Raw genomic sequence first — 13293 nt, 5'->3', positions numbered from 1 at the left:
AAGAAGGTATCTGAGGTGATGAATGGTAGGCTTAATGTTAATTCCATACTTCATGACTGTAGGTTTAACGTGAATTATGAAGGATGGAAAAAGAGGAGATGGTGAAATAAATACATTAAGAGCAACCAGCTAAGACCAAAGAAAATAATTAAGAGATCTCAGCCACTGAAAAATGACACTGATGAGAAAATAAGGGGATCACACTTTCCAAAGGTAATATACAAGTTCTAAAGCAAAACTGTACTCTCAAAAAAGAACAAACAGAAGAAACACTACACAAGGCCACCTCCTTAGGCATCAAATTATTCCTATTGTTTCTGAGAACATTCTGGGAAAGACTAAATATGATAACAGACTTTAACAGAAGCTCATATTTATACATAAGAACGCATCAAGTTAAAGTTCAGACACTCACTGGTTAAAGCACGTGAAAATAGAAACTAAATTAATGAAAATCAGCAAACAAAGCAAGCCTTGTCTTTGGTAGAAGCTCTCTACCTAGATTCCTAATCACCAGAACATTACTCTGTTCAAATCAATCCTAATGTAAGATCAGAACTCATTTTGAATTAGCCAGGTTTATTTTATGGCCTGACTGATCCATAGCTATATAGAGAATATCTGACTTCCTAATGTAATAAATGCTCTTCCTGGTGACCTTTTACCACATGCATTTTCAACATCTGTGGTCAGCTTCTTTGGGCCACATATGCCAGGGCCTCCCCACCCTCAAAGTAAAGGATTTCTCACTAACATCTAACCTAAACCCACTCTCCATTTAAGCTGTTAGCTGATCTAAAATGCTCACCTGGTATCTCTATTTTGACTCAAATAAAGCATTCATTCACAAAACCCAATTTTGGATACAAGTTAAACATACAAAAATAATGGCATACCTGGTTCCCCAGATTCTCAGCCTGGACCTCAGGACACTGGGTTCAAGAAAACTCCCCTCATGTATTGAGACTTAAACAAATCTAGGTCAATCAGTTTGAGGTAGAAAATATGTGAATACCTTTAATGTTTGAGGAAAAGATTCAAAATCCTGCCAGACAGATATAAATTTTCAAGTTTTTAATTTTGAATCTATTTGAAATGGATTTTGAAAAACTTTTTTGAAACTCAAGCAACAATAAAAAGTAAAAAGGTGCTCTTACAAACTGATGCTATTATGTTCCACACACTTCTAGATCTGATATTAAGAGCTTCTTACAAGCATCTATGACCTATGAAAGGATTTGGTCTGTATATTTAATTTCTTCTTTTTCCAAGAAGCTTTTGGATGGAATTGTGCACATTCAACAATGATTTTTCAAGGGAGAGGTTTTAATGGAAAGCCTGAAGCTTCAGTCTGATTGCTTTATATCTTCATGAAATGGGAGAAGAGCAGATTTCTGCTTCAGTTATGCTACAAATTTATTTCTATTCTATCCTTTGCTTTAGAAAACGTTTGTAAGATGCATTCCAGAAAGGCATTAGCCACATTTTAGAAGCCAAAACTGCTCATAAGAAACATAATCCTGCTCATACCCTGCAGTCTTATCTGCCTATATGTACCCTAAGAAACTACTTGACCAAAACTGGGACAAAGTGAAAATTCCTACAGAGGAAAAAGGAATGCTCTGATTTTTTAAACACAAGCACAGCAGCTACTTTCCAATCATTCAAAAGACTGAGGGTTATGTACTCAAATGCTATAGACACAACTGAGGCACCAAAGCAGATGTTAAGACCTAAAATAACTTATTTGGATGCTTAGCAGAAGTGCACCCATTTTGTTTCTTAATCATAGGACAGACATACTAATCCTCTCATATCCCTCCACTAAGATAAGTGTGTTTGACATAAAAAGCTCTTCTTCCATTTGACCAGTTTGAAACTGTTGTGTCTCAGAAAAAGGCAAACAGATGTTATGAATTACACTCTGTATTCAATTGTAATTAAAAAAAAAAAACCTTTTCAGACTTGTAGCTTTTGTTCAATGCTAATATAATCAAGCCGCTTTCATATTTAGAATACAGTAAACAGTGATGTAAAATACCAAAACTTTCAAAGATATAGATATGTCATGCTCTAGAAGCTGAAAGAATTCCATATTACCACCAAATCATTGAAAGAAAGCGTATTTCTCTCTCACCTATTGCAAATATGCTTTTTGTCATGCCATTGCCTTAAATGAATCTTGTTTGAGTGAGACAGACAGGTAACAGGCAGCCTTTACCCTAAAATTCCAGTCTCACATTAAGGTCCTCATTTTAAAACTGCAGATCCTTCTTATTGGAAATAAAACAACAAACCAACCAAAAAAGCAAAAACCTCCAAAAATTAAACAAGCAAACAAAGAAATAAAACCACAACCCCAAAACCCCCAACAGCCTTGCTGTTTTGTAAAAAAAAATACCTTGAAGAAATGTTACAGTAGGTTCTCAAGCTGGATTGCAGAGGTACTAGAGGTAGTTCCAAGAGGTGGAATTGCTCAAAAGAACAGAAATACAGCCTTTGGTTGCATTTCCTTTCAGTTCCAGTACTCCTGGATTCCTCCAGTGAACAAAAGCTATTCACAGATCAGCTTTGTTTAGTTTATTGTCAGACCAGGCTTACCTTAGTCCTATTTCCCTTCCTCTGGCTATCCCATTTGTTTTGCATTCTGATCTCCCTAAGTTTCTGTGACTTCTGTGTAGTTTAATTTGCTCAGAAGAACATCCATAAAAAAGATGTGTGTTTGGGTTTTTTTAAATTAATATTTGATGTGTAATATCTATCAGACAACCATATATCAAACACAGACCAAAACTTACTTCTCATTCCAGTCAGCCAGGAAAAAGAAGGATCTTTTAACCGGAGTATTTTTGCAAATCTTCACTTGACAAATTGTCTTCCCAGCATAAGTTAGTGAACAGGAAAAAGAGAAAACTTTGTAGCTACAAAGGAGAGAAAAAAAAAAAAATTGTAATATACCATGTCCAGAACAGCATATTTGGAGTTAACCCCTCAAATTTAGGAAGAACCATCCTTACACGAGAAAAGGAATTACAATAATTAATCTCATATTAATGTGTGTGGAGGGGTGTTTAAGTTTGTTGGTTTTTTTCCTTAAAGTTCAGAGTTCAAGAGAAGTCCTAAAGACACCTGGGTTCTGTTCCACGTTTTCATCATTAAGATTAACCTTTTTTTTTCATTATTGCAGTGAATGAAAATTTGGACATAAGATGTGAAGTGTTGCTACTTGCTCATCATACAGTCAACAAGAAATCTCCCACCTGGAGAACTGCATCCACCTCTGGGGCCCCCAATATATGAAGGACATGGAACTGTCAGAGCAGGTTCAGAGGGGGACACAAAGATGCTCAGAGGGCTGGAGCATCTCTCCTGTGAAGGCTGAGAGAACAGGGGGTGTTCAGCCTGGAGAAGAAAAGGCTCCAGGGAGACATTAGAGCACCTTGCAGCAGCTAAAGAGGGCCCACAAGAGAGCTGGGGAGGGACGTTTTACAAGGGAATGTACTGATAGGACAAGGAAAGGCTTTAAACTGAAGGAAGTTAGGTTTAGATTGGATATTAGGAAGAAATTGTTTACTGTGAGGGTGGTGAGGCTCTGGCACAGGGTGCCCAGAGAAGTTATGGATGCCCCATCCCTGGAAGTGTTCAAAGTCAGGTTGGATGAGGCTCTGAGCAACCTGGGATAGTGGAAGGTGTCCCTGCCCATGGCAGGGGGATGGAATGAGGTGATCTTTAAGGTTCCTTTCAACCCAGGGTATTCTATGATTCAATTTTTATCTTCTTTTCCCAATCTGTAAAAAACAGATTAGTACTCAAGGGAATCTATAAATTTTTTTACAGCAGAAGTATTAAAGCCCTCTGTGTTGGCCTTCAGACAGTGAACCAAGCAGCTTCAGAGTGAAATTCAGGCCTGGGAATATCTCTTGTTTCACATTCCTCTTACTGAAATCTTTTAAAATATTAGTCAAAATAGATTATAAATAACTAATGTTACTAATTAGTCTCGTAACTTCCAGATCTTCCTGCCAGGCTCAGCTTTAGATGTCATTCTGAACAAGAATGATGAACATGGGAAACAGTCATATGTGAACAGGAAATCTGAGGCAGTTGTAGTTTGAAGGTGCCTGACTTTGCCATATTTATAAGAATGATCATTTATCTCTTCCAGAACATTATAACATCTTTTATAATTATTGCTTTTTATTTTTTCTCTTTTTTTTTTTTTAATTAAAATAAAATGATCAATAGTCTGCAGTACCTATCAGGTGTCAGTGCAGAGAAGGAAAAAATTTACCTGTAGGATTAGGAAATACTTCCCCTAGAGTCTAAACTTTACAAACAGTTGCAGGATAGTTCAGAAAATAATAGGTTTTAATAAAATCAAATGATAAAGTTTTGCTGTTTAAACAGCAGTACTGATACATAATACAATATATATTATAATATGTATACTTTCTTATATAATACATTTTATACCTTATATGTATTCAGGAATAACGACGTATTAAAAGAAGTGTTAAAACAGCTGCAAGATCATAACATGACCCTTGGAAAAGCAACGTGACATCCATGACACTTCCAGCATGAATTCAGGCAGTGCAGAAAAATAAGGATGGGGAACATGCATGTGAATGATGTTAATAAAAGTACTTGAGGAAACCAAGTGTTAGAGCAGCAGTTCATGTTAAGAAGTCCATGCCGTGCTAGCCATGAATATTGGAAAGACAGGAAAGGGAGATTAAGGAGGAAGAAAGATTCTCATTTTTATATGCTTGAACATAGCATTGAAGTCATAAGTGGCCTTTAGGCTGTGTGTAATATCACATTTTCCTGGTAAAACATAAAATGCAGTGGGAAGGATATAACCATCTGAAATCAGGATAGTGATTATAGTTCTATACTTATTACCTTAACTAATGCAAAGTCTCTCAGATTTTTATTAAGCTGCTAATTACAGGCAATGCTGTATAGTGCAGTCTCTTGCTCACAGTCTAATTCAAATGATCCCACAGTCATTTGGGATTGAAGGTAAAGAGGGAACAAAGGGAAAATTAGCAAAAACTTTGAGAACAATTGTTTGACTCATAAAAATAATGCTACCTGACTGTGGTCACCTGTCCCCCTTTCATCACATTGGAGTGGTAAGAGAAGAACACCAGTTTTGCTCAGAGTACAAAAGGCAGCCACTTGAAGAGACTAGTTTTACCAAATCTGAGCAATGCAGAAGAGAATATTTCTATTAGCTTTTTATTAAAGTTGTCTCTTTTTTTTCTATTAAAGTTGTCTCCTTTTTTTTTATTTAAGTTTTCTCCTTTTTTTGCCTGTGCTATGCTAACACTTGGTATACTTGGATCCATAAATTTATTTTAATCCCATCTCTAAAGAGCATCACCAATTCAGGTGCTTAGCCACATGACATGGTTTGAACACACCAAGAGCAGAAATTGCTGAGAAACCTCACTGAGATTGGGTTCAAGCACAAGCACCCCTCTGTTTAACTTGGCAAGCTGGCCTCCAACCCTTCGAGTTGCTTGTCCTGCAGAGACCACACCAAGTCCCAGTCCAAACGTCCTCTGTGTGCAGCACAGGATGCCTTTTCCTGCATCCTCCTGAGCGAGCCAGCCATGGGAACATTTGTACACATACCCATCAAGGCCAGTGATCTGATGTCCCTTCTATGACCTACCATCCTTCCACACCAGACAAGCAGTTAGGCTTCCCTCCTTGATTTTCCATCTATCTGTGAGGCTTGGAAGTCTCCTAGTCAGTCAAGCTTAAGAAAATACACTTTATGCTAGAAAAAACAGTAGAGATACACCCACTCACTCAGTCCCTAACATTAGTTTAGGACCGTCACCAAAGGAGCAGAGGTGAGCTGGTATCTGTGAAAAATTACTGTTGTCAAAGAGACAACACGTCTTCTTATGAACACTTGCTGGACCTCCTCCTACCTGGTCACCCAGGCTTCTGGGATGTTATGGGCAGCATAAACAGTGAAGCTCAGCTGGGAATTTAGGCTGATGTCTGCACATAAAGGGCTTTTAGGTATGCTGGCAAGCTGGAAATTTGCATCAAAGCTGCTGCTGTAGACATGGATGAGATGAGAGATGGCCATGGAGAGCTCAGTCACAGCAGCCTCTATTAACACTGAGAGGAGAGAGAGGAATAAATAAAGGTTAGCAATAGGTCATTTATGAAGAACTGTATTTATCTTAAACCATCATTTATGGCTTTGAAATGCTTCCTAATAAAATTTAATTAAAATGACATAACCTACAACTGAAGCCAATCTGTGCTTCTGAAACCGTCCTCAGCTCATTTCTGGTGTATCATTAACAGACCTTCATTACAGTGCTTTCAAATTAAGGCATTTTCAAAGTAAGCATTTTCAACCAATGCAAGCTGCTGTGTACCTCAGATATGCCATTTTAGTCATTGAATTTTTGTGCTGGAAGGATTTTTATTAAGTAGGTATTTTGTCATTTCAGCAGCTAAGTAGCTACTTATTCAAGGGAACTGGCAAGGCAGCAGTAGAAGGGAGAAAAGGCACTGGTTAAATTTTAAGACTATAAAGCTGTTGCAACTGTAGGTAAACAATTAATAAAACATATAAAACAGCAGCCACAATCAGAAAAAAGTCAGCATTCAGGTGGCCATGGGTTGGTGATAATATTACACAAAAATGGACACTGAAATACATATCTATACAAACATATATGAAATGCAGGCTGTACCCTAACTTATACCAGTGCTTTTTTTTTTTTTTTTTTTTTTTGCAATTACTGGCTTTTACCCATCTCTCCTCTCTATTTTTGGAGCAGTTTGGGATTGCCTGATTGCCAGTGTAAATTAAAATCCCCAGTCCTGGCAGCCTCCATCAAGTGAAGAGAGCTGTTAAGAGCACTCATTTCTCAAGCATGGGCTAAGTTGAGAGAGAAAGTGTCAGAGTATATTGCATTGTTCCAAGATCAGGCTGATTTGTCTTCCAAGAGGAGGACCCAAAATTCTCATTTTTTTACCCTTCTAACTCACATTTTCCTACATGATCAAGAACATAGTCTCACCACCCGTTACAGTTCTTGACGTACTCCCTGGACTTGTCTGGCCACTGAAGTCAGCAGCCATCTATCAGCTAATAGCGTGTATTGAAAGAAAAAAAGAGAAGAAAAAGAAGAAACAACCCAGGAATAGGAAGCCTGAGACTCCTGTTAGCTTTTTGTACTTGGGATAGGTGCAGGACTACTGGCCAGCAACAGATACAGATACCACCATTCACTGGACTGAGCTATCTCAGTTTCCTGACAGAAATGTGTCCAAAAAACCCCTATCCTCACTCAGGAATTTCATTCTCCTTCTTTGATACCTTTTGCCTTTAAACCAGCAAATACCCAGAACTACTGAGTCACAAAATACATTGCAAACAGTGCAAAGAAAATATTTATCTTCATTTTGTAACAGACAAATGTTAATTATTCTATTAACAATAGAAATACACATAAGATTGAAATAGTTTGGTATATAATGAGGTTTGCTTCTGAAAATACTGAAAGGAAATTATGGCATGTATGAAGGACTGGCTAGAGTACTACACCTGGTAATGTTGTAATCATCTTCTGCATATGAAAACCGAATCATTTTAGAGATCAAGAGGTTAAAAAAACTTGGTCCTTCTACGGTCTCTGTCTACCACTTGGTTTTAATTACCTTTTTATTTATCCTCTTTAGTATTTTCACCATTTACCACCCTTCACCTTCAGCATAATTTATCTAATTATTAGGACATACAGAATGAAGATATTTTCAGGAACAGAGTTCCTCAGGTTTAAGCAAATGTCCAAGTATGACCTGGTCTGCAGGTCCAGGATTTTTTTCAACATTCATTTTCTTACTTTTGCTAGCTCTCAGTTGTAAAACAGTCTGCATTTTCTGTGCCAGAATCAACCCTTTTCCAACCCCCATTCTTCAGTCATTAGGACCAGTAGCAATTAACTGAATTAGAGGGAAACATCTTGGGTAGTCTGTAAACATCCATTACTCACAAAACTTGATCAGCATTTTTTCACTGTATTTTAATGAGCTGCTGAATAGGATATGGTAGGCTGAAATTATATCAACCATTCATGAAGTTTACTGCTTTTTATGCCTTTTATGATTAATAAATCTCAGCTGAGAAAGGACTGTATTATTTCACTGACTTACATAGCACAGGCCATGGACTTCCTACAGCAGATTCATACATTCAGTTATGTCAAAACCTATTTTCTAGAAAGGGGTCCCAGGCATACCCAGTATGTAAGAGACCATGAATGGACCACGTTGCAAAGTGAACTGTGACCAAGATTAATAATCTCACAACTCAAACCTCGTGATTTATTTCTGGTGTGAAATTATTTGCCATCAGCTTCTCACTGAAGGTGAGGAAAAATCTGACTTGCAGAAATGAGATGAGAACAAGGGAAGTGAACTTTAACTGCAGCTGCCAGATATGCTTATTTCTGACACATTCCCGTTCCATGTACAGAAACTCTGAAGGAATAAATTCTACCCTCAGTGAGAAACAGAACTATGGTCACAATCCTGAAAGTGTTAATGAATACACCTGCAGGTGCCTTCAAGATTTAGTAAGGAATGTAATAGCTTATTCCTCACAGAAACCCACTTATGTTTTTCTTCTCAGTCCAGTATTACAACTCACATATTATTTTAGTGCCAGATCTTCCAACAGAGCAGGGACTTTGCTGTTACTGCACCAGCAGATGATGTCAGTTCAATACATGTTAAACACTCTCTCTGACCTGTACACATTTTCTCTGGGTAAAACATGACAAAAATCTGGTTGAACAGAATTTGGAATGAAGGCTTATGGCCCTTTTGACAGCTTAAAAATAATTTTGAAAAATTGAGTTGATTCTTTCTTTCCAACTTCAGAGAAAAAAAAGAAGGACAAGATCCTGAATACAGTTTGGGACACACACACACAAAACCCCAAAACCAAAACTACAGAAAAAAACCAACTTGACCTTTAGGTAAAGTGCTAAGCAGCATTAATTAGATCACTATTGCAATAAGAAAGAGGAAAAACATGAAAAGGCTGTAATGCATATAATGATCAGATGCAGTTTCCAAGCACCAATATTTACTGGATTGTTTCATCCTAATAGTTGAAGAATTCTGTGGATTATGCCTTGAAAGCAACTTAAAAATCTCCTGCTGTCCTGGTATCAAAAATATCTCTGCTCCTATATGATTTATAATGCCTTTGTCTACTTTTTGTGAAGAACTGGGGGGTTGCAGCTATTTAAAAATTGTTCTTGATTAAAAAGCCTCTGGCTGTAGGGCTGACAGATCAGAATGCAACACAGCAACAGAGCTGAAGAGCCATGCTCTGGTTTGGAAACAATGCAGGAGACACGCAGAGAGATGAAATGAAATGAAATCAATACAAATCCCTTTTTTCCGTATTGTGAAACAAAAAGAGTTTGTGCTAGGAAAAGAAGAAAGTGAATCTTCCAGCTCCAAAGGAAACCCTAGCAAAAACCATTTCATTTTTCCCCTTTCCTCCCTTTTTTTTAAAGAAAGCCTTTCTGTTGGGAATGCTTTTATTATCAGGTCGAGAAGCAACTATCAAATCCCAAGCACAGCTAGAGAACCTTTACTCTCTTAAATGTAATGATGACTACATTACATGTACTATAAGCATTACATTTCTGCATTCACTCGAAAAGATAACAACTCCAGCAATTCAGTTGGAAAAGACTGGTGATTCAACATCATCAGTTCCTGGTGCATACCAGACTTTCTGGATGGGTCCCAGAGAACTATTGATCAAATTCAGAAAGCTGCTTATTATGTCTGATCTGGTGAAATCTCTGCCCGAAGTAGCAACACTGTAGACACGGAATAAACACTCATTTATCAGCTTTTGAGAACCACACACAGGCTCAGTTCTGTACCAGCCTGCAGCCTTTTCATACTCTGGATTGCAGCAAACTCCAATGCTAAATCTCTATTAACGTAATAATCTTTATTTTCTATGAACACTCGATGCTGCAGAAAGGTACCAATGTCTAGAAATGCCTACAGCTCCTCCCGTTTAACAAGAAATAAAGAAAAAATTTTGAGCACTAAAACTTTAGTATAATCTTCTAAGGACTTCATAGAGAGGAAAAAGAACATGATCCAGACCTAGGCATAACATGGATAAGTACTGCTTTATTCACAGCAGTGGCATAAATTGTTCTCCAGAGATAACACTGTTAATAGAGGCAGTTATTGCAAGACTAAATCAAGGCTAGATATTTTGAATATAGTCTTTGACTTGCTTGGTCCATGGTGAATGACTAATAATAAACCTCTGAAAATCTGTTATTAAAGAGCAAGGTTAAAGCACAGTTTCTAAACAAATTTTTAAGTAAGGCTTTAATTTTAATAGTATCCTTTATCTTTTCCTTTTTTGTGGTAGAGAGAAGATATAATGGAAAAAAAGAAAACTCTTACGATACTCAGAGTAATAATCATCTCTTGGGGAAAAAAGGGGAAAGGAAACAGAAATTATTAATTGGAGTAACAGATTGCTGCTCTTGCTGTTAAAATCTGATCCTGTTTTCTTCAAGATAAACATGAATACATACAAGGGACAGAAAGGAACAGTACAAATGGGAAATCCAGTCTGTCTCTTCCTCGGCTGTCAATTCTGACTTTGTCTGCAAATGTGCTGCTTGAGGAAGCCCAGCACATGGATTTTAGCTTCCCAGAGATCTGGAAAGATTTAACAGCACTGAGCTAAGGCTATGATTTTCCTTTAATTTTGGGTCACAGGCTTGCAGATTTTTGCATGCCTGCAATCCTAGACAGCTAAGCATAACGAAGCAAAAAAAGGGTGGGAAGCAAATGAGGTGGAAAAGGAAACACAAAGGTGAATTTGGCAGGAACTTACAAGCCACCACATTTTTGTCTTTTACTTCTAGCTTCAGCAGGTGAAAATATCATCTAGATTCCTCTCAAGGTTAGTGTCCCTAGATCAGTGGATGGGAGGGGCCATGGCATTATCATGAAGGTGAGCACTGAGCAGACAGGGACTAAGGAAAACTTGTGATGCCCAAAAGAGAAGATGTAGTACGGCTTTCCCCACTTCTGGGAGTTCAGACCTAGGTTCCTGCAGATCAGTTTTGGTCATTGCATTCACAGCTGGTTTTTCTCAGACATGTTCTTAACACCAGCTTTGACATGCTAGCTCATTGGCCTAACTTTAATTATTTTTCTGACTTTTAATCTATTTAGTTTATTTAGTAGGTGCAGATGTAAGGCATGTAGCATGTTAGCACATACATGAAATGTGTATCACTGCTTGGAAAAGGGCAATTGGAAATTTGGTTATCTTGGGCAAATTTGAATGTAGGCTTCTCCACAGAATGACTAATGGCCTGTCAAGTTCTGACTTGCAATCAGTAAATTGCAGTTTCTAATATTACACTACCAAAAGGATTCTGCAACTGTTATGAAATTAGGGCGTGCCAAAAACAAACAGAGAAATCTGCACAGTTGAAGATTTCCTGGCATAAATAAATAGGTACAGAGAAGTAGGGAGTAAACACTGATGCCATCACTGTTACTCAGTAAATGAGATTTTCCTTGAGAGATCTGCTGATTCAATGAAGCTCAAATTTGGAAACATCTGTAAGCAGAGGAGTGTTTTAAATCCATTCAAATTACATTTTCTGAACAGTGTGTGGAGGAATATATTGCTAAGACAGATGTTTATTAGTAACTATTGATTGTTTTTAACATGAGCAATTAGCTGCCATTAAGGGTGTTAAAAAAATGCAGGGGATAAGGGACTATATCCAAGGAAAAAGGTAAGCTGCATTTACCACCTTCTCCCTTCTGCACCTGCCTGTTCTCCCCCCACTCTTCTGGCCCTACAGCTGCTTAACTTTTCCTGGCAGCTTACAAATTTAATTGCTGTTTCCTTTCTCTGCTGTTCATGAAGTTGAATAATGCTGAAACAAGCCTGGCATTTGGAAACCTGCATTTGAACCACCTGTGTGTTTGAAAGGCTGCTGAAATCATTGCAGTTGATTCACCTTTTTTGCCTCTCTGAGCACACTGCAATCGAGAAAAGCAAACAGAGAAAAGAGAGGAGAAGAGCATCTCAGAGGCCAATTTTTTCCTCAAACAAAATGGAGAGAGACAACCCTTCCACAGCCCACGCCAGAGCTCAGCTGGAGGGCCCTTTGATGGTATCCGTGCAGCACCCCCAGCTGCATTTTGGGCAGCCAGAGGGCTGGAGCAGCTCCTGATGTGGCAGGAGCCCTGATGTGGCTGTTCCCCCCTGGAATCCAACCCACGGCAGAGCAGACTCCTGCGCATGCCTCGGTCTGAGCGGTGCTTCACAGTCATGCTGACCGTGCTGGGCATCTCTGAGCCAGAGAGAGTTTAAAAAGGCAGGGTCTGTAATTTTGTCCACTACTGTTAATTAACCTACTCTTCTTATGACAGTCTATCATCAGACAAGACACTATGTATACAAAAAAGACCACAAAGAACTAAAGCTTACGGAGGGAGGAATGGAAGTTATTGGAGTCAGGTGGAAAAGTCACACATAAAAATAATTTTTCAGGCTTCCATGAAGATCATTATTTTCCCTTTTCTCCACATGGAAAGCTGTGATTAAAGAAAACTACTATGACCACCACCACCTGTACTCAGGTCTTTCACTCTACTATTCATTCTCCATATTTGAGTCTCCAGATTATTTTGTGGAAATGCTGTTTTATTTACACTTTTAGATCACTTCAATTTTAGCTTATCATAATTACCTTATAATACACCTAAACATGTAAACATCTGCAACATGCCCACTCTAACAGTTTAGTAAAACAAATATAAAAACATGTGTTTTCTGATGATACATCTTGAATTAAAATAGTTTAAAAATAACACTCTACCTTTGCCTGGTGTTTCCACACTTTGAAGAGAATTCTATAAAGACAAAACCAGACAGGAAAAAAAGTAATCAGTCACTTCAGAAAAGACCAGGTAGCAGTTATAATGGTTTCAAGAGTAGCACTCATGAAAAATACCGTGAAAAGGGGGAAGGATTTATCTTAACATTACGATTTCACAAGACATGACTGGGATTCAGAGCACCAGGACCTGCTTCCTCTACCACCTCAGACAAGCTGCTTAAGACCTGATTTCTGACAGTATTTGGGCATGTCAAGATGCAAAGAAGCACTTATCAACATTAGAGGTGCACACACCTTCTCAGCCTCCGCAGCGGCACAACAGAGGTAA

At 38.1% G+C, this 13293-nt stretch overlaps 1 protein-coding gene across 4 annotated transcripts in view; it reads right to left on the bottom strand.

Annotated features, from left to right (window-relative positions):
- Nucleotides 1-13293, bottom strand: part of PIK3C2G (phosphatidylinositol-4-phosphate 3-kinase catalytic subunit type 2 gamma) — a 197216-nt gene that overhangs the window by 140796 nt on the left and 43127 nt on the right. For all 4 annotated transcript variants that reach the window (XM_048302295.1, XM_048302298.1, XM_048302297.1 and 1 more), the window contains 3 exons: nucleotides 12945-12978; nucleotides 5949-6144; nucleotides 2799-2921 (listed from right to left, as the gene is read on the bottom strand). In XM_048302295.1, coding sequence (XP_048158252.1) covers nucleotides 2799-2921; nucleotides 5949-6144; nucleotides 12945-12978 — 353 coding nt within the window. The remainder of the gene's footprint in view (nucleotides 1-2798; nucleotides 2922-5948; nucleotides 6145-12944; nucleotides 12979-13293) is intronic.

The sequence above is a fragment of the Corvus hawaiiensis genome, chromosome 4 (genome assembly GCF_020740725.1).
Source record: "Corvus hawaiiensis isolate bCorHaw1 chromosome 4, bCorHaw1.pri.cur, whole genome shotgun sequence".
Taxonomy (NCBI): Eukaryota; Metazoa; Chordata; class Aves; order Passeriformes; family Corvidae; genus Corvus; species Corvus hawaiiensis.
This window is presented reverse-complemented; position numbering and strand designations above follow the sequence as displayed.